Source organism: Sinocyclocheilus rhinocerous, unplaced genomic scaffold (genome assembly GCF_001515625.1).
Source record: "Sinocyclocheilus rhinocerous isolate Xijiao unplaced genomic scaffold, SAMN03320098_v1.1 scaffold2889, whole genome shotgun sequence".
Taxonomy (NCBI): domain Eukaryota; kingdom Metazoa; phylum Chordata; class Actinopteri; order Cypriniformes; family Cyprinidae; genus Sinocyclocheilus; species Sinocyclocheilus rhinocerous.
In genome coordinates, this window is record NW_015656156.1 from 355,783 (window position 1) to 382,622 (window position 26,840).

Here is a 26,840-nt window from a genome sequence, read left to right on the forward strand (position 1 = left end):
TATATATATATATTAATTTGAAGTTCAAAATCTGCGGATGTTATACCATAATTCTAATGAAAGAGGATAAACTCTGCTCGGAATAAAGAAATGCAAAAGAAACAAGTTCGAATTAATTCCTCTGGTGTAAAAGCAACAAGTTGAAAATGCGACATTTTAGATTCTTTTATTTGATTATATTGTAAATAAATATATAAGCAAATACAATGTATGAACAAATAAAACGGTTAAAACTTAATTTTGTCCACCAGTTTTACTCAAGTATGCTGTGCTCACAGTAAAGATCTGTCTTTGTCATGTTCCTTCATGTTCTTTATAAATATGTTTTTGGAAAATGTCTCTATTGGTCTTTCTGCTGCTTTTGAAATGCTGTGTAAAAGCATATTAACAATTAATGCCTTTGTATTTTGATATTTTATCCCTAAACTACACGTATACTATCAATATAAGTTTTCTGGCACCAAAACCTTTTTCACATAATCTTTTTCCACCCTCTTTCTGAACTATAGAATTAATTTATAAAGCTGTTTTTGATACTGTAAATGTAACTTGGAGCAAATAGCAGTGCTTATGGTTGTTTTGGAGTACTACACGTCAAGAAACTCAATATAATGACAATAAATGCTGCCAAGGTAGGTGGCTATATACTGGCCAAAAATGCTGTACAGGTAGGCAGCTATTCTACAATGCAGATAAATGCAGTCTCAGCATGTTGCTATAATAGACAAAAAAATGTTGCCTAGGTAGACAGCCATGTACAGGTGCATCTCAATAAATTAGAATGTCGTGGAAAAGTTCATTTATTTCAGTAATTCAACTCAAATTGTGAAACTCGTGTATTAAATAAATTCAATGCACACAGACTGAAGTAGTTTAAGTCTTTGGTTCTTTTTGTCTTCTGGACAACTGTCAGATCAGCAGTCTTCCCCATGATCATGTAGGCTCATAGAAACCATTGCAGGTGTTTTGAGTTGATTAGCTGATTGGCATGTCACCATATTCTAATTTGTTGAGATAGTGAATTGGTGGGTTTTTGTTAAATGTGAGCCAAAATCATCACAATTAAAAGAACCAAAGACTTAAACTACTTCAGTCTGTGTGCATTGAATTTATTTAATACACGAGTTTCACAATTTGAGTTGAATTACTGAAATAAATGAACTTTTCCACGACATTCTAATTTATTGAGACACACCTGTAGTTTTTAGACAGAAACCGTTTGAATAGTGTCCCTCTAGCGGTCACTCACGTTCATGTTCCCTTTAACGTGGCTGCGCTTCACAGTTTGACTCGCACTTTAATGCAAGCAGATGTCTGAGGAATTACACACAAACAGTCGCCTTGAATAGGGAAATACCTCTCTCACTGTCGTCCCCTCGACATTACAGTTGATGGATTTAGCAGGTAATACACATTTTCCTCACGATACTTTCATTTTAAAGACAGTAAATCGCTGCTTTTGAAGATTTATCTCGCTAGCATGTCAGAGAATTGGTTAGCATTGCATAAAAGCTAGCGTTAGGCTAACATAACTAACACTAAATCATTGACAATAACATGTCTGTTTTAGTTTGTGACGTATGTTTAGTTAAAAACAAATGTTAGAGGATAACTATCTTTGGGTGAAGTTGGCAGCAAATCGAGTTAGCCAGGAGTCCTGTTCATTTTAACGTTAGCCTGGAGTCATCATCTAATCAATAAATCAAACACACTATGAAGACTTGTTTAAGGAAATATATGTGTTTATTTATTTATCCTGTGCTCAAACAGATTTGTTAGATTTTTTTATTTGATTAGAATAACTACAGCTACAGGTAAATACAGTAGCATAAACACTTACGCAATCATTAGCTTTATAATCATATGCAGATTAAATTCACATTGAAACTGAATATAAAAAACCGAATTCACATAAGAAACAGACATGGCAGCTTAATAAACCTGTAAGAAAAGTAAGGGGTCTCGTTGCAGACAGCCTGTCTGACTCGCCATGGACCATCCAAGAAACCTAAAATAATTTCACTATCCCATCCTTTTTGTTTCCCTGACAGGCTCTTTGATGTCCAATCTCACCCTCCTTAATCTGGTTTAGAAATTGAGATCCATTTAAGGTAATCTTTTAGTCATTTTAGTTGCATGATCTGCTGGTTTCTTTCTAGACTGCACAGACGCAGTGGACATAATACATAATTCATAGTGGCGACATATAACTTTACAAGGTACTTTTGGAAAAACGGATGTGCTATTTATAATAAACCCTTTATAAACTGGCACGTTCACACACTTTTGCGCACTCAGATTAAATGTAGAAGTTATGAAACAGGACATGTAGCAAAATCCTTATCATTAAATGCAGATATGTAGAGTCATATTAATTGCACGAGTTCCTTTATTACATCATCTTTGGTGTATACTTTGTGACTAACTTATGTAAAGCAGGGGTTTTCAATATTTTAGATGGTACGGAGACGGACCCCGAATATGATCGTCCGTGTTAAGGGACCCCCATTCCTAAAAATGAAAAGACAGCTATATATTTTCATGTATAAAAAAAACCCTATCTGTTATGTGGAAAATAAATATTATAAGTAGTGCAAAATATTATTTGAAAATTATTTAGGATCTTTTTTCTTTTTTCTCTACTCACCGTAGTACTATATAGGGTTGTTATAGTTAACTAAAACATTTAAAAATGATCATTACTTGAAAGGAAATAAACTTTAACTGAAATAAATTAAATATAGAAAAACCTTAAATGTATTTATTTCAGCTAGTTGCCACAGCAACATTTTTCTTTTTCATTTAGTTTAGTTTAACTTGATGTACTAAAATAGCGAAAACTATAACTGAAATAAAAATTAAAAAAACTATACTAAAACTTAAACTAAAGTGAAAAAGAAAACCGAAAATATTCTTTATTTGGCATATTTTTTCATCTGCTTATTTATGTCTTATTTTCATAATTTTTTTATTAACACTGTTTTTCTGTAAACTTTTCCACGGACCCCTTGTGAAAACCTCAGTTGAAAACTTGTGGTTTATTTCAGGGAGGATGGAGGTGTCCGGAATTTGAGGGGCGCTGCAGTTAAGGTCTCGGGTGAAAAGCTGGAGAGGGAGAAGAGACGGAAAGATGGAGCAGGCTCATAGTTTACTGCTGAACGAGGAAGCCTGCAGTCAGCTGCGGGAGCACCAGAGAGCCGAGTTTGTCTTTGAGTGGCTGAGTTTCCTCAAGAAACTACTCCCTGCCACAGACCGGGTGAGTTGAGGGCGCTGACAATAAGGTCTCTGTTTGAGAAGAAACACTTCTGTCTGTCTCTCTCTCTCTCGAACACAAACACAAGCAAGCCTCTCTGAACAGACTCCCTGGTTATTTGTCTGCCTTTCCACCGGCTGTCTCTCAGCCAGGAATGGACTAGTGATATGTCAGTCTGTTTCTTACTGGTGAAGTGCCAAAAAACCGAAATTAAAGAGCGCCGCTCATCTAAACTGTATGTCGGCATGTGTTTGTGTGACAGGCCGATGTGAAAAAGAACCAGAAGCGCCTGGTGGAGCAGCTCACGACGGTACTGACGGGTTCTCCGGGCCCCCCGACACGACTGCTGCTGGCACAGTGTCTGGCGCTGGTGTACCGAGTGGGCGACTCCCTCACGTCCAGCCTCACTGTGGACCGTTGCAATGACATCATCCGCAGCAAGGACGACTCGCCCAGCTTCCTGCCTACTCGACTGTGAGTGTCATAAATCTGCAGATGGGCTTCAGCTTGATCTTCTGCCAGTGAGTTTACTTATTGCTACCTACAGGGCAGCTGTGGCCTGTTTGGGTGTGCTGTATGAGCAACTGGGCCGACTACTCATCAACTCGTTTAAAGAGAGCGTGGCAAACCTTCTGAAAGCCACGAAGAGCTCAGAGGTACGTGTGGCTGCACACCAGTATGTGATTCACAGTTCAACCAAACACAGAGATGCGACTGTACTTCACTGTGAAAACTTTTTTTTACCAATAGTTTGGAGGGCAAACAGGTGATTCAGGTGTTTTGAATCATCACATGCAGCATTTTTTTTATTTTGACCATCACAAAATGCTTAGGACTTGTCAATTAGCAGATGAAATTCACTAAATTTTCACTCGGATATACGTCACAATTGAGAATGATTGTTCTTTATGTTTTTGATAGAAGTGTGTTATGCTCACCAAGACTGTAAAAACAGTAATATTGTGAAATATTATTACAATTTAAAATGACTGTTTTCTATTTGAATATATTTGAAAATGTAATTTATTTCAGTTATGGCAAATTTGACTCGTTTTTGATCCTTCAGAAGTCATTTTAAAATACTGATTTGAAGAAACCCTAATTATTATTATCTTACTATCCTTGTTGAAAACAGTTGCATTGCTTAATATTTTTGTGGAAAACACAATATTTGTTTCAAGATTCTTTGTTGAAAGAATGGCATTTATTTCAAATAGATTTTTTTGTAACAATGTAAGTCTATACTGTCACTTTTTAAATTTCTTTAGAAAAAACAAAAATACACTAACCCCAGTAGTGTATGTTTAATAGTGGCAATTATTTGTATATCTTATAGACAAAACTCTTACCTTAAGTTTTAAACATCAGTGTGCACTTTTTTTTATTTTTATTATAGACATGCTATTACTATACTAAGAAATTCCACTATAAAACAGGCAAAATAGACTTACGTTGAAAGAGGGACCCGAGTCATATATGGGAACCAGAATATCACAGAGAACCTGCCTGGGATGGGAACTTTGGAAAAATGGGATAGAGATATTTTTATATTCCAGAAGACAGTAGCTTTTATAAATGTGTATGTGTGTGTGTCAAGTCAAGTCAAGTCAAGTCACCTTTATTTATATAGCGCTTTTAACAATATGTGTATTGAGAAGATTCTGAAGGGTTTAGGTGTGAGTGCCGTGTCCTGTCACAGAGACATCTATAAAGCTGCTCGCACATGTCTCACTGATCGCTCCATGGCTGTGCGCTGCGCTGCCGCAAAGGTACTGGACACTCAACCCCATGCTTCAGTTACTAATCATATGGAAAAGTTAATAATCATATGTATGTTAGCCAAACATGCATTACTTGTTGACAGAAATAGCTTTACATTCACAGCTGACTGAGGGAAAATACACATTTTGTTCTTTATTGTTAACAGATGCTTAAATCAACCACAATTCAGTTTATGATATTCTTATTAACCCAAAATATCTGTAAAATATTTTAAAATATGGATCCTAAGTTATTGTACTATTTCCAGCTAAAGGAGGAAGCAGGGTAAACACTTATTCTTCTTCCATCTAATAAAAAATATGAAAATATTAATAGAATTTATTATTCTAAAAAAAGCTAGTTTGAAAATAATGTTTTGGTTTTAAAGTTTGTCCTAGTCTGTTCAGAATAACTATCAATGTTTGAAGTAAATTATATAGTTATTTATGTATGTATGTATTTATTAATTTTTTTGTATTGTGTTCTGGGGTGTGGTGTGTCTTTGTTGTGATGAAAAGAATATTTAAAATATTACTGTATGTTACTAAATATTACTATAATCATTTACTATAATAATTTTTTTTCTCTTTTTATCTTAACCTTTGTTATATTTGATTGTATATTGTATATTCTTTTCCAATCTGTGGGTAAATATTGCATATAAATGTTGTGTGCTTTATGGTTAGAGAAAAAAAAGGTTAATAACAAAACTTGAAATCAATACCAGTAGACTTTATTGCCTATTAATAAAGTTAATTTCTATTATAATGACTATAATAGTTAAAATTAAGTTTTTCTATCAGATTTTGTCCCAGTTTTCCCCAAATTACTATGAAGTGGTGAAGTTAACTTTATTTTTTTGATAGTGTCTTCTGGAGCTCCAGAGAGAGGCTGTCTTCCTGTGGTCCACAGAGCTGGAGAACGTGGCCACTCTTTGTTTCCGAGCCTTCGAGGGCTCAAACTATGATGTCCGAGTCGGCATCTCAAAACTGCTTGGCACTTTATTAGCGTCTGCACTGGAGCCCAGACAGGCCATAGGTGGGTGGATTTTATTCAGCAATCTCAGAAACATCTTCAGAGGACACCAAGCTGATCATTTACCCATGGAGATTGTAAAAATCATTCCCTCCTCTCCTCGGTCACCCACATACTGCTTTTCTTTTCCTCAAATGTAATGCTGATCTTTCCCCTCCCACTCGATTCCATCTGTTCTATCATTTATCCCCTCACACTCTCTCTCACGCTTCTCTTCTTTTCATTCTTCCTCCCCTGTTCCTGTGGGTTTGCTCTCAGCTCCGAGGCCAGGCTCCAAGCGCAACTCCCTGAAGGAGGTGATGGAGCTGCTGAGTTCTGGTTTCCTGCGGGGTGGAGCCGGCTTCCTGCGGGCCAGTGGAGACATGTTGAAAGGGATCAGCTCAGTCAGCAGAGATGTGCGCGTGGGCATCACACAGGTCGCTCACCCTCCTACAGTCCTTCCCTTGTGATCCGAATGTTTGTGTTTTGAGTCACAGCGTGACTGACTTTGTCTAGGTTAAAATAAAAGAATAAATGAAGGTTGTATAACATCGGAAAAAATACATTTTCTCTCTTTATTTATGTGTCTTATTTATCCGTTATGCAGAAAAAAAGTTGTTCTACATAGAAGTTTTAAATAAATTAATTATTTAATTTTATGTACGTTTATTTTAGATTATTTTATCCATTTCAGTTAATTTAACATGAATACCACCTGTTTACTCTCTTGAACAGACATGTGTGGTGTTTGTGTCCATTCTGGGCGGCGCGTGGCTGGAAACGCACTTCTCCTGTCTTCTTTCTCTTCTCATGGAGTGGGTATCTCACGCACGGGCGACGCAATACCCGGCAGATGCCGTCTCTTGCCGCTGCTGTGCCTCCTTCATACTGCGGGCCACTCTTGGCACTTTGCTGGGGGAGAAGGCCCAAATCGCAGCTGCCAAGGAGATCTGCCAGTTGATCAGCAAACAGAAGAGGGTTGTGGGTAAGAAACTAGGCCAAGGGCGAATATTTAGGTCTCATTGGGTATTGAGTTGTAGTTTCTTAAATGTATGCTGTGTTTCTGTCAGACGCAGCTCTTCATGAGGGGAACATGGAGGCACGTGTGAGCCCTGCGGATGTCGCAGCTAGTCAGCATGTGCTGGTATGTGCTCTTCTGGAGCTGGGCAGTCTGCTACAGGACCTGAGCTCCACTGCCGCCCCACTACTGCTTGACACCAGCATAGGTTTGTCATGCATTCTTAACCAACAAACTCTGCACCCCATTAAACTTTTTTTAAAGGATTTTTAGATACTCCTCTTTTTACATGCATTAGTGGAGTGTGGTGATGAAAAGTGCCCCAAATATTTAAAATGTGACGACAAAAACACCCCCTCTGAATTCTTTGTTTGTTTATGTTTTTTATTTTTTTACAATTGATGTACACTACTTGTTTCTGTTTATTTTATTTCATTTCTTATTTATGTATTTTTTACAATTGATGTACACTACTGTTAAAAAGTTTTGGGGTAGTAATTTTTTATTTTTTTGGAAAGAAAATACTTTTATTCAACAAGGACGCATTAAATTGATCAAGAGGGATCGAAAAGAGATTTATAATGTTACTGAATATTTATATTTTTAAAAAAAGCTGTTCTTTGAACTTTGTTCCTCAGAATATAAAATAAATTAATTAATTAATAAATAAAATATTAGGCAGCACAACTGTTTTCAACTTTGATAATAATGAGAAATATTTCTTAAGTACCAAATCAACATATTATAATGTTTTCTGATGGATCATGTGACACTGAAGACTGGAGTAATGGCTGTTAAAATTTCAGCTTTGCCATCACATTAATAAATTACAATATATTAAAATAGAAAAATGGTATTTTAAATTTAAATAAAATGTCACATTATCACTGTTTTTACTGTGTTTTTGATTAAATAAATGCAGTCTTGGTGAACATAAGAGACATCTTTCAAAAATGTTTAAGAAAATCTTACTGACTCCAGACTTTTGAACAGTAGTGTATTTTATTATATTGCTATTCTATATTCTGTTCAAGCCAATGAATTTTAAGTATTGGATGGACGGGATGTTGAGTATTAAATGGTTGGGGGGTTTTTTTGAGACCTTTATGAGGCCATATTCTGCTATATACCCAGTAACAAAGTTACAGTAATTTTAAAAATAGCTATAATATCTTTGTCAATAAAACTGGTGTAGACAACATCCTGCTCCTATCATTGCACATTTGTGATGGTCTTGTACTGGAGTTTGAACCAGGATCAAAGAAAGATGCTTTTCAAGTGTCTATAGCTATTTCTCTGGATTTTGTGTGAGTGTGTCTGCTCTTTAATGGATGTGCCACAATAAGGCCTGGATGAAGGAGTGAGCAGAAAAAGTGCCTACAGCTGCAGATTTAACACATCCATCCTGCAATTTCAGAAAGAGCTCAGATTGTCATCTCTGATGCCTTGAACTTTACTAAAACTGCAAGTTCAATAGTTTCTCTGTTTTGTTTTTCTGACAGGAATGTTGGACACTGTGATCTCTGTTCTTCTTCACCCCAGTGCATCTGCTCGTCTGGCGGCCGCCTGGTGCCTGCGGTGTGTTGCTGTAGGGATGCCTGCTCAGGTGGCAGTGTTGCTAGACCGCTGTGCAGAGAGGCTAAATGCCCTGAAATCATGCCCAGAGGCTGTGGCAGGGTACAGTGCTGCCATTGCAGCTCTGCTGGGAGCCGTACAGCTCTGTCCGCTAGGAATATCACACTCGAAGGGCAAGGTATGAATGAGATTTGTGTCTATACGTTTCCTATCCTCCTTTTAAAGCACACAGTAAGTTTGTGGTTCTGTTTAAAGAGGTTCGTTCATGCTGGCAGCATTTCAGATCACTGTAGTCAGTGAGTCTCTGCTGTTGCTTGCTAGTAGGTGTTTTTACACAATTGCAGTTTTCAATCAGGCACCAGATCACTGTCTAGACTCCCTTTGGTAGTTTCCACACTGCATCACTGCTCATTTTAATGAAGTTGAGCTCATGAAGTTGGTGTCTGAACATTAAGAAATTGAAAATGAATGACCTAATTTTGAAATGGATGACAAATCAGCTGTCATTGTTAATGTACTATGTGGGATTGCATCCCACAAAAAGTTAAACCTTAACGTGATAATTTTCCCAAATTGCCAAAACCTCCTTGCTGCTCCAAACCTGTGTGGCTTACTTTCTTCTGCAGAACATACAAGATATTTTGAAGTAGTGTTGTCATGATGCTGGAATTTGGAACTTTGATACAGTTGATAATTTACAATTTGACAAAAAACAATATTCCGTATCATTTTCAATACCTCAGAGAAGATTTCCACAACATTAAGAGCATAAGACTATATACTATTTTAATTAAAATACACTGTGTGCAGTAGGGCTGTCAAAATGGCTGAAAAACTAAATTCGAATTTTGTACTTAAATATTATCAAAATTCGAATTATATTGAGGCCACAAGAGGGCGCATCATTCAAAGCATAAGATAACATGACTATCTGCGAAAAAAAGTGCATAATGTTGAAAATAGTGTTTATAAACCAATTATAATGAAGTTGCTTAAACAACTATAAACAAAACGGCATCATGTTTGTATGCATAGTTTAATACAAAGGGCGGAAAGCCAGTCACACGGAGTACATTTTTCATTTAAAAACATGAGATGCAGTGGGATGGGGAAAAACCCGCCATAAAGTCTCGATAATGTTTTTTTTTTTTCAAAGTTAAGCTTGCATTAATTTTACATGGCTTTCTAAACATGTGGCTCTTTTGTGCGAGCCGCGAGTGCAACAGTAATAGATGTCCTTCTAGAAAATGCGTGAAATATGCGTTCTGTGTGAACTGCTTGGTTTCGGTTTTGATGTAAACAAGATCTTCTCCGCACCCTAGTGTGCAGCGGTGTGTGCACATTTGGTATCAATGGATAGATACTGCAGAAAATGAGTATTAAAACAGTTTCAAATATTTCAGCACTGAAAAAACAATATTTTGACAACACTAGTTTAAAGAATGTTTGTCACTAAGCAGTTTTGGTGACCACTGACAAAAATCAACAAATATAATTTCTTAAAATACTGTATATATATTTCTTTTATTTTCTACAAAAGAAATAAATATTTGGTGTTGTGTCACTCATTCCTATGGACGGGTTGCAGGTGGTGATGACCTTGGCAGAAGATCTGCTGCGCTCTGCAGCTCAGAACAGCAGAATCTCCATCCAGCGCACTCAAGGAGGTTGGCTGCTGCTCAGTGCCCTCTTCACATTGGGTATGAATCAGTTTACTGGTTTGTGATCTTTAATATGCCCACATAGATGTACACATACAGACCCAGACAAGATGTGCCTATATTGTAATAGTCAATGTGCTGGAATAATTTTTTATCATCCTTTTGGTTTCTTTGGTTCTGGTTATTCAAGGTCCCACTGTAATGGAGCAGCACTTGCCTCGATTGCTGTTGCTATGGAAATGTGCCTTCCCACTGTCTGTGAAGGACGTGGAGAATGAGCTGCGGCGTGGAGACTCCTTCACCTGGCAGGTGACCCTGGAGGGGCGAGCAGGAGCATTGTGCGGTGAGGGTCTTTTATGAATCTCATGGGCTTCTCACTTATATCACTAGTCTATCTGACATGATAAACTTTGCTTTAGGTTCTATGCTGTTGACTGCAGATAGGAATAAACAGAATGTTTGGTCCTCATAGCTTGTGTCATATTCCTTACAGCAATGAAGAGTCTGGTGGTGCACTGCAAAGACCTGCTCACCGATGATGTCATCAGTCGTTTGCGTCCTCTCTTGTCCTGTGCAGTGGCCCTGCTCAATCAGTGAGTGGATCTCGATTGCTTCAAATGAAGTTATTTCAAGCATTGCAGAATGCAGATGTAATGTCAACAGGATGTTGATAGGCAAATATGTATCACATTTTGCTGCCCTTCAACTCTTTTTAGGCTGCCCTCTATCATTAAATCCTATGGAAACCAGATCAAAAATGCAGCCACTGTCTTTAGATTGAGAGTGTATGAGATCCTCACAATGCTTCAACCTAAAACATATGAAGGTAAGCAACTTGATTGGACTAGATCATGTGCTAATGATTTATTTGTGTTAATAGAAAGGTTATCATTTTCCCTTACTTATTGAGTGGTCATGACCATGCTATTCAAGTGAAATGTACTAAAAAGAGTACATTTTTATCATGCTTTGAAATTTAAGAGAGCTGTTTAGGATACTTATTTTAATATCCCACAAAAACATATGGAAATAGGAATGTTTGATTGCCCAAATATGTATTTATTTCTTTATTGTGGTTTGGTTGTGTTGGCTCAGAGAGCTTTGGCACAGTGTTGAAGCAGCTGCTGAACGATCTGACCGGGCCAGAAATCACAGCATGTGCTGAGCTGAACCTGCTGCCCTCCCTGTGCTACAGCCAAGACCTGGCACTGCTGGGCCCTGGACTGCAGGATGTGGATCAGCACTACATAGAGGAACAGGTCAGATCACAGTCTAATCATCAAGGAAATAGCCGTGTTAATGTGCAATCAGTGCCACTGATTGATTCCCTAGTTACTGCACATTTCATATTTAACCTCATTGTGTTTTCCGTCTGTTTAAAGCTCCATGGTGGTGGTTCAGGAGGTGGGACGTTAGAATATGACCCGTTTACCATCTTTGAGAAAGCCCAGGAAGTTCCTACCCCTCTCCCTCCAGCCTCTGCTTTAACGGCAGCAGCTGTCCAGCTGTTTGGAGTGATTTTTCCCCACCTGGGCATTCAGCAGAAGTATGTCCACTGTCACCACATAGACTCCCTCCAGAAGGCTGCTTTTGTATACCGTTGCTGTCTGGTTGGAGTACTTTTAGTTCAGTTCATTTAAAAGGACCTCCATGTCGCCAAACACTTCAGGTCATTCAGTTACTTTATATCGGACCTTTATGCAAGCAATACCCTTCATAATGCTTCAAATGAATAGCTAATGCTGATGAATAGTTAAACAGAAAATTCTCAGATTAAGTTGGCTATGTTCTAGATTGCTTCCCTCAACTCTATAGTGCCTTTCATTTTCATAATGACGCATCCCACTTTGTAAATTATTTATATAGTTTGTTTGTTTTATGCTACATTCGCTAAAATGCGGATGTACTAATGTCAACCAACATTACCGTTTAAAGTTATTCAGATTGTTAGGAGGAACTGATACTGTTACTGAATGCTTGCGGGAACTGGCCTTAAAGGGGTCATATGATGCGATTTCATTTTTTCCTTTCTCTTTGGAGTGTTACAAGCTCTTGGTGCATAAAGAAGATCTGTAAAGTTGTAAAGACTAAAGTCTCAAATCCAAAGAGATATTCTTTATAAAAGTTAAGAGTTAACCACGCCTACCTAAAACACCTCGTTCTAACACGCCCCCACATATCTACGTCACAATGTGGGAAGATTTGCATAACACCGCCCAAATGTTCACGCAAAAAAAGAAGGCGTAACTTTTATTCTCGCTGTAGTATTAAACCATATAAAACGCCGCCATGTCATGGAGACACTGTGTGGTTTGCTGCGAAAGAAAAAGTACTTTGTTTGGCCTTCCAAAAGAGGACACGACTAGTCGTTGTGAAAGCGAAACTACTTTGTTTGGTCTTCCAAAAGAGGACGATATCCGCTTCGTCATGCCTAGAGCTGATCTGTGCTGGTCGCTGAGGAAATACATCAACTTTCACCGTGGACGAAGCGGAGTCCAGCCCGCCTCAGCTCACTCTATCCCGGCCTCAGCGCAGGCTAAGCCGGGGCTTCCCCTCACGCTAGGCCGCTGTGTTTTTCGTTGCCCCTGATGATTCAAATGCGAGTTTTGGGCAGTGTAGAGTAGCGCTTGTTGTTTGTCATTTCTCTGATCACAAATGCAGACATGGTTTTGTTTACGTGGCGCGATGCAACGCAATGCGTAAAAAGACAGTATAAGTCATTATAATCTGTAATTATGTCCCCACTGGATGCAACGAATGCCTCGTTTATAATGGGTTTTCATGTTTTTTGTCTTGTCGCTCCGGGAGACGGCATCAACAGTATGGTGAGGGGTGTAACATTTCCGTCTCACGCTTGAGGTATTCGGCCAATCACAACGCACTGGATAGTTGGCCAATCACAGCACACCTCGCTTTTTTAGACCGATGAGCTTTGTAAAAATCGACGCGTTTCAAAAAGGCGGGGCATAGAGGAGAAACAATAATGTACAGTATGTGGAAAATAATGTTTTTTTTTTTACTTTAAACCGCATAAACACATTTCATTACACCAAATACACAAAATAATGTTCTTTTTAGCAGCATCATATGACCCCTTTAATGAGATCCAGAGGCTTTTTGAAGCACTTTCTTATGCAGCATAGCCAAATTTACATCCAGACATCTGCATACATTTGCATAATTGGGGGCTGTTCTGGCCATGTCCCATGCATTATTAAACATAGCAGTGGAGAGAAAATGATACTGATCATTTGGGGCCATCGGTCCTCCTGCAGTGCATCTTTCATCCCGCTAGCAGCTTGTCTAGATTCTTTTTTTGATGTTTGTTTGTTTTTTTGTTTGTTTGGAGTTTTTATTTTATTTTTTATTATTTAATTATCTATTTATTTATTTTTTACAGTTTTAAATAAGCCTTTGTTTACCAACTCTCGGCATTTAGACTGTAAAATCAAAACCCAACTAATAATATTTTGAAATACAATGTATAGATGAATGACTGAAATATTATGTCAATTTATGCTTTTATCATGGGATTTTCAATGGGAATTTTTTTTCATATTTTATAAAAACTGTGGCAATGCCTTTTTCAGATAATCCAGTGAATTGAATACTTAACAAGACATGCCAAAAAAAAACAAAAAACATTACGACGTGGTTTTAAAATATGAACCAGTTTTTATTTCCACTTGATTATTTTCTTTTAATTTAGGTCTTTGTGGATGATTATGAATAATAATTAATATGCCTCACATCAGTGCAAAACATTTACCATGGAAAGCCAAAAATCAGTAATTTTAAGTAACTGTACAGTATGGATATTTATTTTAAGATGATTTAATAGTGTTATTAAATTATTAGTGTTTTTAGAGTTTAATTTGACATTTGGCATCATCTAATGCTTACATAATCTAAATGTAGTAATTGTGCAAATGAGCATTAACAATTCAGTATTCAGTTTGGCCCTTATGTATCCAATTTCAACAGAAAGTTTGTAATATCGGCTAATAATCTGGTTCATACATATAATGCACGCCTAAGGAAAATCAGATATTACAGTAGCTGAACAGTACATCTGTTGTATTTCCTGTCTCAGGGCTCAGATCCTAGAGCAGTTCTGTGAGTTTGTGCGCCATCTTAAAGGAGCCCGGCAGCAGACTGTTCAAATCCATGTAGCTGCTGCTTTCTGCTGCACTTTGAAGGTAAGAAACCATTTCAAAATTGAAAACCTTTGCATTCAAACCATATAATGTTTCTCTTTTCCCCCTTCTGTCCTGTTTTGCTTTGTAGTGTTTGGCATCAAGTCGGAGGGAATTGGGGTCAGAGGAGGTTCAGAGACCAGCACTGTCTCTCCTATTGGGGGCGCTAGAGGGCTCAAACCCTCTCTTGCGCTGCATGGCTTCAGAGGGTTTATCCAGGCTTGTGCAAGTTCTTAATGACCCCAATTTCACCGTTTCCATCACTCTCATGAGCTTTGACAAGTGAGTGTATGCCAAGTGCAGTGTAAAAATAAGAATGTTTTTGAAATTAAATGATCTGAAATGAATGTAAATGTGTTTCAGACTGAAGACGGCGAGGGATGCCATCACACGCACAGGTCATGCTTTGGCACTCAGCGCTGTCTACCGTTATCTGAGTGGGATTAGCTCCCCTCAGTACCTTAGTGCCTGTGTTGGAGTCCTCTTCACCCTGTCCCAGGACAGCACCTCACCTGAAGTACAGGTACACAGACCACATGACTGTTTTAAATAAATCAGGATACCATTTGTGTGCTTTTCTATATAGAGTGTTGTCAGAAAGTTCATGCACTAACTTTTCAGTGAACTATATGCATGTATGCAGATGTGGGCTCTCCACGCTCTGTCCATGGTTGTGGATCTAGCAGGCCCTCTGTATCACAGTCACCTAGAGGCTAGTTTCACTCTGGTACTACGTTTGCTCCTCTCGACGCCACACACACACGTGGAGGTGCAGCAAAGCCTGGGCCGCTGCCTTAATGCCCTTATCACTTCCATGGGGCCGGATCTGCAAGGTGCACACACTTATTTACCCATAAACACATTGTCATCATGCAGGTGAGACCTTTACATACTCTCTTCTCTCTGGTTGTTTAATGTAAACTGTCTCCAGGTGAGGGTGCAGGTGTGTGTGCGGTGAGGACCTCGTGTTTGGTGGGCTGTGCTGTGATGCAGGACATTCAGGACTGTCTGGTCCAGGCCCAGGCGATCTCCTGCCTCCAGCAGCTGCACATGTTTGCGCCATGTTTTGTCAATCTGGCCAGCCTGGTGCCCAGCCTCTGTGTATGTCATCAATGCACTTAACAGTCAAAATCATATTGAACAACAGACATTCCACTGCATTCACAACACATTTAACTGAACCGATTTCTGATAAATTATAAGTTATACAAGTTATATTATTGGTTAATTATTATTTTTTTCACCCCCAAGCAGTTTGAGTTGTCAGAAAAAAAGTAAAGTAGGTTCTGAGGTGGATAAATAGAAATTTTCATTACGAGTAAGAAAGATTTTTTCTTTTTGAGACTATCAGTGAATTATGCACACAACCAAAGAAATATACTTATATTTTTTATATATTTTTTTCATGTTGTCTTTAAATGTTACAGTGTTTATATTAGGGCTGGGCGATATAGCTAAAAAATGTATCAACGATATAATGTTTCATATCGTTCGGTATCGATAATTATTGAAATTTTTTATAACCTTTTTTAAAACAAAAACAATAGACATTTTTTTTTTTTTATTTAACCACTGTATTTATAATTAACACAATTTATTGAGACAAACAACAAATATTTTTTGTTTTAACAATCAAACACAATAAAAATTAAATATCAAATTTCTAATGTTTTATATGCAGATTAAATAGGTCTTTAATGTATAGGTCTAATTGTCTCCCGAGGCCACAGGAGGGCGCAATGAGCAAAATAATGCAGCGCATTTAAATTGTCAACGCAAGGAAGTAACTCTATAAAAACGTGCATTACGTCTAAATTAACTCTAATAAATCAAAGTGACGTGTTTTCTAAAAGTTTAAACTATATATATATAAGAAAAATGAATGTCATTGAAAGAGGTGAGTGTTCACGGGCCTGGCTTTGCCCTCATTTGTAGTGACAGTGCTGTTTTCTGCTTTCTCGTACAGGAAATCTTATTGGATTATTCTGTGTTGGTAGGTTTTGTCTGCCTCTTTGCTGTCAGGCCACTTTATTCCCTTTCCTTTGTTTGCACTTCATATTCCCTTCTTTTTTTTTTCCTTGCGTCTCTCTCTATAATTACACTCTGTTGTCCTCCTCTCATTTTTCCCAGTGTGAAACTAACTCAAGAAGGATCTGGTTTTGAGCATGAGCAGACAGTGTCACTGCCTCTAACTGCAGGGTTAATGCCAAGGATTAGGTTTGCTTGGCTTGTTCTTTTCTGTAAAGGCTTCTAACACTGACCACCCACACAGTGCACATGACGTTCACATCCACATCTGTGGCCTCATGCCAATTCAAGCTATTAGCTTTATTACTGTGAGAGCTTCAGTCCATTGCTCTCTCTCTCTCTTCTTCATACAACCACACACACGCATTTAGACATTATTAGACAGTAATTGAGAAAAACATGCTTTGTTCTACATGCTCTATTTTTAGATGGTTTGATTTATGGTCCTATTCTTTGCAAACAGCTCACTTGTCACATCATTTAAAGCTCAAAACAAGCCTTGACAGTAGCCCTGCTGCCCCTTTCTCCTCTCCCTCTGTCCTTCTCTACACTGAAAGAGCGTTTGTGTGGGATCATTTTGACATAACAGACTAATTTTTATGTGACCTCAGCTGTCTGCTGAAGTGTTTATTGCACTGTTGTCTGGATTATGTTGTGCAAAATGTGATGAAGTAATCATTACATTTGCAGTGTGCTCTATTTCTGAACTTTACTTGCTCTCAGTCTGAACTAATATGTTTTATATATTATATCAGGGGTGTGCTATATGATCAAATAATTTAAACCATTACAAGGATTTTTTTTAATTTATTTTTTTATTTAATTTAAATTTTTTTATTTTATTTTACACCCAGCTCTAATGTCTCAGTTCTGTTCTTCTGTTTCACTAGACCTCAGATGATTCACTACTCGTAATTTATTTGACCATACTAAGTTCTAACGTTACATTTAATATCATGTATAACATTTGTGCATGTACAGATAAACCTGTGCAGCTCATACCTGTCTCTGAGGCGTGCAGTTGTGGCCTGCTTGAGACAACTGGCTCAGAGAGAAGCAGTGGAGGTATCGGAGCATGCAGTCGCTTTGGTTAAAGAGCTACCACGCAGAGACAACACACAATTGGGTGAGTCAGCATCGCCCCCACTGCACAACATAGCATCATCTCAGCACGTCTCTGCTGTACTCTGCATTTTGAGCTGGGTTTGACTGCAGTGAGCCATAGATTAGTTTGGGGCCTGGAATTTTGTCTTGAACCAAATCAGCATAAGAGAATGATTTCTGAAGGATCATGTGACACTAAAGACTGGATTAATGGGTGCTGAAATTTTTTTTTCACAGGATAACATTGCATTTTTTTATCTATTCAAATAGAGAACAGTTATTTAAAATTATAGTAATATTTCACAGTATAATTAGTTTTACTTTTTGATCAAATAAATGCAGCTTTGGTGAGACTTCTTTCAAAAATCGTAAAAAAAATCTTGTCAAACTATATACACATATAATATCTGTGTAAGTGGCATTTGTTTTAAAGACAGCACAAGCACACTTCTCAAGCAAAACATCATTTGTTATAATATATATCACATTGTGGGCTGTATGTTAAATGGTTATTGTCTGTCCTGCAGATGTCACTATTAAGGAGGTGGGATTGGAGGGAGCTTTGTTCAGTCTGCTGGACAGGGAGTCTGACCCACGCCTGTGCCGAGACATTCAGGAGACGCTTGTCCACATGATGAGCTCTGCGGCTGAGAGTAACTTGGCCCACTGGCTCAAACTCTGCAAAGATGTGCTCTCTGCCTCTGCAGGTGGGCTTCAGTCTCAGCTCCTTGAGCAGAATATGATGAGAATAAAATAATCTTAATTTTTCATCTCTGGCAAAATGTGCTCTCCTTTTTACAATTTTTTTTTTTTGTAAAATACAACCCACCTGACCAGTGTAAAGGCCTTAAGATTGGCTTAAAATGTTGTGATCTGTTTACAATTTCATGACAAATTCTTTGTTTTTAATCAGTGTTTTTGTTAGTTTGACTTGTAAATAGTTGCGTTCGCTTTTTATGTTCTTATTGTTTAGACTCAGCTGCAGCTGCTGCTGTAGAAACGCAGCAGGAGGAGGATGGAGATCGATATGATGACTCCTCTGCATTCCACGCAAAGTCTGAATCCAGCGGCCCCTTCAATAACCTGCGCTGGTCCACTCGTGTGTTTTCCATGGAGTGTGTGTGTCGCATAATAGCACAGTGTGAGAACGGAGACCTGGCTCACTTCAACATGGCACTCGCTCAAGAACAACGTTTACATGAATCTGCAGGTTAGACACATCACTTCTGTTGTGTTAGAATTTTTATTTCCTTTTATTATCATTCTTCTCCAAATTGCTTTAGTGTATTTTCTGAAACTCTGAATACTGTGATGTCTTTCTTGATGTGTTCAGTAAAGCACTGGATCTTAGCGCCACCTTCTGGGGTGATTTTATATATATTTGTTAACACTGTTAATAAAGGCACCCCTTCTGTCTCTCAGATTACGTGGTTCTCCACTTGGCGGACCTCATCCGCATGGCTTTCATGGCAGCCACAGACCACAGCGATCAGCTCCGACTGGCTGGTTTACAAACACTGCTGGTCATTATCCGGAAATTCTCCAATGTGCCAGAGCCTGAGTTCCCTGGACATGTAATTCTGGAACAGTATCAAGCCAATGTGAGCACTAACTTAGTACTTTTCAGCCTCAGTCTTAAAATCAACATTGCACACTTTCATATGCCCAGAAAAGTGCTGAAAGAAAGAAATTGCTCATCTAGAACAAACATGAACATTGATTGGCAGCTTAATTAAATAGGATATTTCCTAAATGCCTCTGAGTGAATGACCTTTATCGCAAATGTAATAAGTGTGGAAGTATGGTTCCCTTTTTAAATTATTTATTTATTTACTTTGTGCTGAAATTTCCATAAAATACCACTTCTGGTTTTCAATTAGAGGAGAAAATTGATGAAAAATATTAAATAACAGAAACCCCAAATGCAACACATCTTATAACAGAAAATTTGACAGAGAGAAAAGCATTGTGCTGGTCTATGTATCTGTCATTTTATTCAAATTATTTTAAAAAGTGAAAAATTATTAAAATTTTTTTTTTTATTATTTTAAACCACATGCTATTTTAAAATTATATGTAACATCAATTATGGAGGTTAATTTAATTGTAGAATTTTTCTCAATTTAAATGTAATTTAAAGGCACAATATGTAATTTCTGCCGCTAGAGGGCGCGTATTCAAAATAAACAAAGAAACAAAGGCTTAGTTTTATGAGGCAGTGACTGAGTGTGGAATCATGGGAGTTGTGGTCTTCATCCCCACAGCCGATGATGGGACTCGGGCAGAAATCATGTTCATGGATGAGCTAATGATTTGTTAATGTAGTAGAATGAAGCAGGGTGAGGCTGAAAGCTGTCGAAGCGAAACGAGGCCGCTGAACGAGCGTGACACACGTTTTGAAAGCAGCGGAACTTTTATTATGCCACAGTCGACCGCTTCCGCTCCTTCCGGTCGTGAGTATGTGGGGTAAAGCAGCGCTGTTTTATCATACTAGAGACATTTGAAAGTTCTGTTATAATGCTACTCTGTGCGGTCGTCACCGGTCTATTAAAACGCACAACATATTAAAGTGTCTTTGGTGTTTCCATGTTTTCTACAAAACAAAACCGGAAATCAAGGGTTTATGACGTCATTGGCAGGCGACACAATGACACTATGGACACGGTCCGTGTCATTAATTAAAATTGCTTATTTCTCTGGATTTAAACATTCTTCGAAACATTTGGGATAATGTAAGTACACAAGTCAGCAAAATATATAAAACTGTTCTAGTGGTTTTTGGATATTTTAATAAAAAAAAGTCTTACATATTGTGCCTTTAAGATGAACATTTAATTAAATTATCATTATTATTAAATTAAATTATTATTCATTATTATTCATTATAGGCATAAATGTAGGTTTTCAGTTTCAGGTTTGCGGACTAAAGTTATGAGAAGTTTAGGTTTCTGCCAAAAATGTATTTGGTGGCATCACTTTTGAAGACTGCCTGCTAGACTAGAGGATGCTTGGATATTTGAACTGTATGTTCAGAGCTGTACAGCAAAGCTCTCAGCTCTTATTCTTAGAACCCCCCCCTGAAGTACCTGAGCTTGTTCATCAGTCTCTTGTTACTAAGTGTGTGTGCACGCATGTGAGAACCTGTATCACTTACACTAAATTAGGTTATCTGTGGGCTTAGCGGGGGCCTTCTTTTCAAATAGTGACTTGAAACATCTTCAGTTTCATGAATGTTTTACTCTCTTAATTTACGCTTAATAAACTTACTCAGTTGAGTTTGGTTGTAGGCCATCAATCCTGTATAGTATATAAAAAGACTAGACAGTAAAAAGTACAGTGATGTTTAAGGTCGGTAAGATGTTTTTGAAAGATTCTTTTTGCTCACCAAGGCTGCATTTATTAGATAAAAAATGCAGTAAAAACAGAAAGAACTGTTTTTTTTTGTTTTTTTAATGTAATGTATACCTGTGATTGCTAATCTGAATTTTCAGCAGTCATTGCTTCAGTCTTCAGTGTCACATGATCTTTCAGAAATCATTCTAATTTGCTGATTTGGTACTCAAGAAACATTTATTCTTAGTATTAATGTTGATAATGTGATATACAAAATGACAGGCGCTTTTTGTGGAAACCGTGATTTCAAAAAGAACAGCATATACTTGAAATTGATCTGAAAAGTCTTTACTGTCACTTTTGAAGTAATGTGTCTTTGCTGAATAAAAGTGATAAATTCTTTTTTTTTTAAATGACCCAAAACCTTTGAAAGATAGTGTATGTGCGAACAGAGTGTGAATCATATTTTTAAAATAAATTTGCCTTGATGTTTCATTTAATGAATGTATACATTTAAGTAAAAGTTCTGAACACTTTATTTTTATTTTCCACAATTCAAATTAATACCAAAACTATGAAACAGCACAAATGAAGGTATGGGAATTATGCAGCATCAAAGCTATATTTTATGTTGGCATTCTCCCAGCCACCATTATGAGATGCATCCTTGGAACAGTATTGAAGGAGATACACTATGGGTGCTGGTTGACTCTTATTCACTCTCTTGTCTAACTATTTGTCTATTTGTCCTTACAACTTCTGTAAGGCTATGAGAAACCTCCCAAACTTTTGACTGGGCTGGTTTAAATGAACTAAATGTTGTTTGATGTTGTAGGTTGGAGCTGCGCTCAGACCTGCCTTCCATGTGGACGCCCCTCCGAATGTGACTGCCAAAGCCTGCCAGGTGTGCTGTTTAAAGAACTTAAGCCTCATTATCTATAACGATGCACTTTTTCTGTTCTTTGCGTTTACCAGCAAACACCATGTTATCTAACACGTTGTTTCAAGTCTTAAGTTACGTATTTTTTCACTGTCAGATTGGGCATCCCAAATATGTTCTTTTTGTAGCATTAGTTCTCAAATCAATCCTGTTTTTAACCTCTTGAACTCGCTTCATGCTTGTTTTCAAATACCTCATGTTCACGTGGGTTCACTTGACCTAGTTTCTTCCCAGAGTCTAGTGGTTCACTTGTACTGCTGAAAGCTGCTCCAGTAGTGTTGAGAGACATGAACCTTTGTTTTGGTGTTCAGGTTTGCAGTGCATGGATCGCCAGTGGGGTCATCAGTGACCTGAGAAGGGTGCATCAGCTTCTGGCTTCCTCGCTTGCCAAAGTGCAGGTGGGAAGAGACGTCACCAGTCAGCTCTATAATGAAAGCACCTTCACCATGGAGACGCTGGCTGTGCTCAAAGCCTGGGCGGAGGTACCGAACACCATCACACAACTATTAAATCAGCTGTACCTCTACGTCTAGCCATTATATAACTCTAGGGATGGGCAGTATGACGGTATATAAAGTATGATGGCCACACTTTTTATACCATGGAATATCTGTGGTAGATCTTGCAGCAAACTTTGATCTAACATTTGTCTGAGTAAATCTATGTGTCTCTGCAGGTGTATATCACAGCGGTACAAGGCTCCAGGCAGAGGGAGAGTCCAGGCAGCCATCTCCAGCAGCAGAGTGATGAGGCTGGCACTGCAGATCCAGCAGGGGCTGGTTTGCTCAAACTGGTTCAGACTGATCTTGCAACTCTGAGTCGCCTGTGGCTGGCTGCCCTTCAGGACCATGCCCTGCTCACCCTGCCCTCGCAATACTCCAGTCAACTCCCCTCCACAGGTCACTACTCGCGCTCGGTTTCTCAGATTACACACCTAGCTGATGGAAAATAAGTAGATATGCTTCTTTACTTCCAGGGTTATGAAAATTAACTGTCTAGTTTATGTGCCTCTAGTGCAACCAAAGAAATATATAAAAAAATTACTATTTGCAAACAGTTTTTCCAAACACTCACTCTGTCCCAAACTCATACCATTGTTCCTGTGTCAGCCTTAGTGTTCTTATTTTTGAGGAAATCAGTTGCAAGATAGTTTGCTTATAATTGCAGAAGGGGATAGATAAAGGTGTTTTTACAGTACGTTGGCAGCGGCTATTTGCACTAAGTGTAAATATCGATAGAGGCTATTTACACTGTGAAAATAGCATATTTTCTTAGCGATAGAGGCTATTTACACTAAGTGCAAATAGCAATGGATTCTATTTACACTAAGTGAAAATAGCAGTATTTTTAACAATATGCTATTCACACTAAGTGCAGATAGCGATAGATTCTATTTACACTGTTAAAATAGCAGGATTTTCTGCTATTTATACTACTTACTGCAAATAGTGGCAATTATCTGCGCCTCAGTATTATAGTACATTATAAAACAGTATGCAGTAATAACGTATTGTGTAAATTATAATTTTAATTCAAATTATTAAATGGATGCCACCTTATTGGGACAATAAAGCCCTCCCTACACCTACCCTAACCCTACCCGATACTTTATTTTCAACTTTTTGATTATTTCCTTAATTTTTATTGAAAATAAAGGCCTTTCTGATGTGATATGAGATTTGAAAAGGGAGAAAAAAAAAGTATGGCAAAAGGCGGATTCGAACCCGGGTCGATCGCGTCAAAAAGACTACGATACACACTTTACCATCTACTCCACTGAAGCTGACGATTGTCTGCCGTTTTAAATATTGTTGACCATCCCTATCACACGTTTGTGGGTGGAGCTAGTGTAAATAGCCTCTGCCAACAAGGCGGGCTATTTGCACTTAGTGTAAATAGACACTCCGTTTTTGAAATAGTCTCTTATGCTCACCAGGGCTACATTTATTTTATCAAAAATAATGTAAAAACTGTAGTATTGTGAAATATTATTAAAATTGTAAATAACTGTTTTCGGTTTAATATTTAAAAAAAAAAAAAATTTTGTCCTGTTATAGCAAAGTTGAAGCAGCCATTACTCCAGTCTTCAGTGTGGCATGATCCTTAAAATCATTCTAATATGCTGAGTTTGTGCTCAAGAAACTTTTCTTCTTAATAATAATGTTGAAAATAGTAAATAGAAATAGTGATAGAAAATAGTGATACTTTTTTAAAATTCAGGCTTCTTTGATGAATAGAAAGTTCAAATGAACAGCATTTATTTGAAATAGAATTCTTTTGTAATATTACAAATGTCACTTTGGATCAAAGGTATGAAATATATATTACTAAGCCCAAACTTTTGAACAGTAGTTACATTTTTCAGTTGATAATTCAGTGTATTCAAAATAATATGCAGATTATTTTACTACCATTTAAACAATAGTAATAGTGGAGTAAGAGCCCAATGTTATGTGTCTTGTTTAGAGCTACTGTATGTTCTAACATGCACCTTTATTTGTCAGGTGGCTCGTTTTACACTGCAGAGATGGTGGAACAGGCCCGTCCACATTATTACAGTGCCTGGGCTACCATTCTCCACGCTACTGCTCTCTGGCTCAACAGCACCGGATTCATCATAGTGGACGAGGGACCTGCCAACCTCTCCAGACCGGTCACACCCACCTCCATGGGCCAGTCCACCTCACTGAGCAGTGTCAAATCCCCAGAGGATGTCAACACTGACCGCCTCCACCTGATCCTGGGTACAGAGCTCAGTTAATATTTCCTGTTTCAATAAGTGGATGTAGTTCAAGGTTTATAGGGTGTCCATTGCTAGATTGAAGTCCTTCAGAGAACTGAATTTTGCTCTAGTCATTTTCCATGGACTGATTATGAGGATCATACAGTAAATACTTGAGATATCTTAGGATTTTACTTAGATTTGAGATTAACATGTATATTTTGAGTCTTGTTGTTCAGTTCACTCAAATTTTCCCTTTAGGAATCAGTGTGGAATTTTTGTGCTCTCCTCACTCTGGAGACCAAATGGAAAACATCAGTTCTTGTCTTCAGGCTCTGCAGGCCTTATTGGAGGTGCCTTGGCCCCGTTCGAAAGTGGGCAATGATCAGGTATTCTACAATTAAAACAGATCAGAAGTGACAGTAAAGACATTTACAAGGTTAAAAAAGCCTTCTATTTCAAATACATGCTGTTCTTTTGAACTTAACCGATTGTTCAGCTGACTAAATGTTTTTTGTTTTTTTCAAAATAAAAAATCTCAGTAGTTTTGAAAGTTGTGAAAATTATTTGATCTAGGACCGTTATGTGGTGCGTGCCGTTGTAGTTTAAGTGTGTTCCTCACAGCCTTGTTTTCATCCTCACTAAATTCAATATGTCGTCTAACCTGACTATTATGGTCTATTATGATATTGTAACTTGGTCTATTATGATATTGTGATGCATTGAGATTTGTGGTTTGGTATTTGTCTTTCCATGTAGTTCATGTGTTCTACTATGTGTTTGTCTTTCTTGCTAGTCACTCTGTTCTTGAAAAGTGTATGGTGTTCTCTCTGTAGGCTTTGAGTGTGGAGCTGCTCAGTGTTCTACACAGGCTCATAGTCACTCGGGAATCTCCCAGCATTCAACTGGCTGTGCTAGAACTGGTGCGGCAGATTGTTTGTGCTGCTCAGGAGCATGTCAAAGAGAAACGCCACAGTGCTGAGGGTAAGTCTCAAAAACTCCTTTTGTTTAAATAGTGTAAAGCTTAAATAACCCTCAAAATTCATCTTTCTTTGTTGTATTTGGTCAGTCGATGATGGTGCAGCAGAGAAGGAAACTGTTCCTGAGTTTGGTGAGGGACGGGACACTGGTGGCCTGGTGCCGGGGAAGTCTCTTGTTTTTGGAGCGCTGGAGCTATGTCTCTGCACGCTTGTGAGAAAGCTTCCGCAGCTCAGCCCCAAACTGGCTGGCAGCCCCACGGGGCGGGGAGGACAGACCTGCTTCCTCAGCAACACTGACTGTAGACTCGTCACATCTGCTCTGGCCATCCTCTCAGAACTGCCCTCCATCTGTTCACCAGAGGGTAAGAGATCCAGAGAGTTACTGCGGGCAATAAGAGCTTTCAGATTATGAGAAAAACATCCTCCTGCCCACTTTATTTTAGTCCACTTTTCATTTTGTTTATTCAGTTTAGGATTTTTTTTTTCTTTCTCCATTAAAGGTCACTTCAAATATAGATTTTTTTTTTGCAATCTATCGAACATTTTGTAATACTTTAATATGAAATGTCTCTTTTAAAATTAAATTGAATCCATAAATGATCAGAGATCTGACAGTGTTTTATTCTTCTCGCCACAGGCAGTGTGTCAGTGCTGCCCACAGTGCTCTATCTGCTGCTCGGGGTGTTGAGAGAGGCGGTGAAGGGCTCTGTTGGAGCTGAGAGTGGACAGCTGGTACCAGGCATCCTGCAGGCCTTGCGCACTGTTCTCACCTCTCCCATGAGCAGAGCTGAGAAGAGTCGTGGGGCCTGGACTGAACTGCTGAGATGTGCACTGCACACGCTCTTGGAGTCTTGGCATTCAGGTAGTTCTCTCTCATTTCAACCACACTCTGTTTGTGTGTTTTTCTGCGTGTTGTAGAAGTCATTTGAGGAACCTTCTCTGGTTTTCATGGATTATTTTGGACAGATAAAATGGAGCCTGGAGTGGATGAGGTTACCACGTTGACATCCCTCACCATCTTCCTGCTGTACGCCAGTGCTGAGGTGACCACTGTGGAGCCCCTGCAGACACGCTGCATCCAGGCATTCAGAGACAGTCTGGAGTCTAAGGACCCTGTGGTGAGTAGAGAGTCAATTAGAAATTCTTAACAAAATTTCTACAGTACTGTTCAAAAGCTTAGGGTCAGCTTTTTTTTTTTTTTTTTTTTTTTTTAATGAAAAAAATTCTTTTTTTTCACCCTTATGAAAACCCTGAA

General features: G+C 38.3%; 1 protein-coding gene across 3 annotated transcripts in view; it reads left to right on the forward strand.

Annotated features, from left to right (window-relative positions):
- The first annotated feature begins 1,272 nt into the window (after positions 1-1,272).
- Positions 1,273-26,840, forward strand: part of LOC107719533 (HEAT repeat-containing protein 5A-like) — a 27,081-nt gene continuing 1,513 nt past the window's right edge. The window contains exons 1-35 of one of the 3 annotated variants that reach the window (XM_016526954.1): positions 1,273-1,404; positions 2,052-2,111; positions 3,048-3,256; positions 3,516-3,727; positions 3,801-3,909; positions 5,881-6,052; positions 6,308-6,465; positions 6,764-7,013; positions 7,099-7,254; positions 8,549-8,799; positions 10,210-10,321; positions 10,473-10,625; positions 10,776-10,875; positions 10,999-11,108; positions 11,378-11,541; positions 11,665-11,828; positions 14,376-14,481; positions 14,570-14,760; positions 14,842-15,001; positions 15,122-15,311; positions 15,410-15,579; positions 16,445-16,471; positions 17,488-17,632; positions 18,138-18,317; positions 18,584-18,820; positions 19,033-19,211; positions 21,779-21,847; positions 22,195-22,365; positions 22,560-22,782; positions 24,388-24,627; positions 24,867-24,994; positions 25,442-25,589; positions 25,675-25,947; positions 26,223-26,447; positions 26,552-26,703. In XM_016526954.1, the coding sequence (XP_016382440.1) occupies positions 3,131-3,256; positions 3,516-3,727; positions 3,801-3,909; positions 5,881-6,052; positions 6,308-6,465; positions 6,764-7,013; positions 7,099-7,254; positions 8,549-8,799; positions 10,210-10,321; positions 10,473-10,625; positions 10,776-10,875; positions 10,999-11,108; positions 11,378-11,541; positions 11,665-11,828; positions 14,376-14,481; positions 14,570-14,760; positions 14,842-15,001; positions 15,122-15,311; positions 15,410-15,579; positions 16,445-16,471; positions 17,488-17,632; positions 18,138-18,317; positions 18,584-18,820; positions 19,033-19,211; positions 21,779-21,847; positions 22,195-22,365; positions 22,560-22,782; positions 24,388-24,627; positions 24,867-24,994; positions 25,442-25,589; positions 25,675-25,947; positions 26,223-26,447; positions 26,552-26,703 (5,451 nt within the window). In that variant the 5' untranslated portion in view covers positions 1,273-1,404; positions 2,052-2,111; positions 3,048-3,130. The remainder of the gene's footprint in view (positions 1,405-2,051; positions 2,112-3,047; positions 3,257-3,515; positions 3,728-3,800; positions 3,910-5,880; positions 6,053-6,307; positions 6,466-6,763; positions 7,014-7,098; positions 7,255-8,548; positions 8,800-10,209; positions 10,322-10,472; positions 10,626-10,775; positions 10,876-10,998; positions 11,109-11,377; positions 11,542-11,664; positions 11,829-14,375; positions 14,482-14,569; positions 14,761-14,841; positions 15,002-15,121; positions 15,312-15,409; positions 15,580-16,444; positions 16,472-17,487; positions 17,633-18,137; positions 18,318-18,583; positions 18,821-19,032; positions 19,212-21,778; positions 21,848-22,194; positions 22,366-22,559; positions 22,783-24,387; positions 24,628-24,866; positions 24,995-25,441; positions 25,590-25,674; positions 25,948-26,222; positions 26,448-26,551; positions 26,704-26,840) is intronic. The other 2 variants (XM_016526956.1, XM_016526955.1) reach the window with 2 other exon arrangements.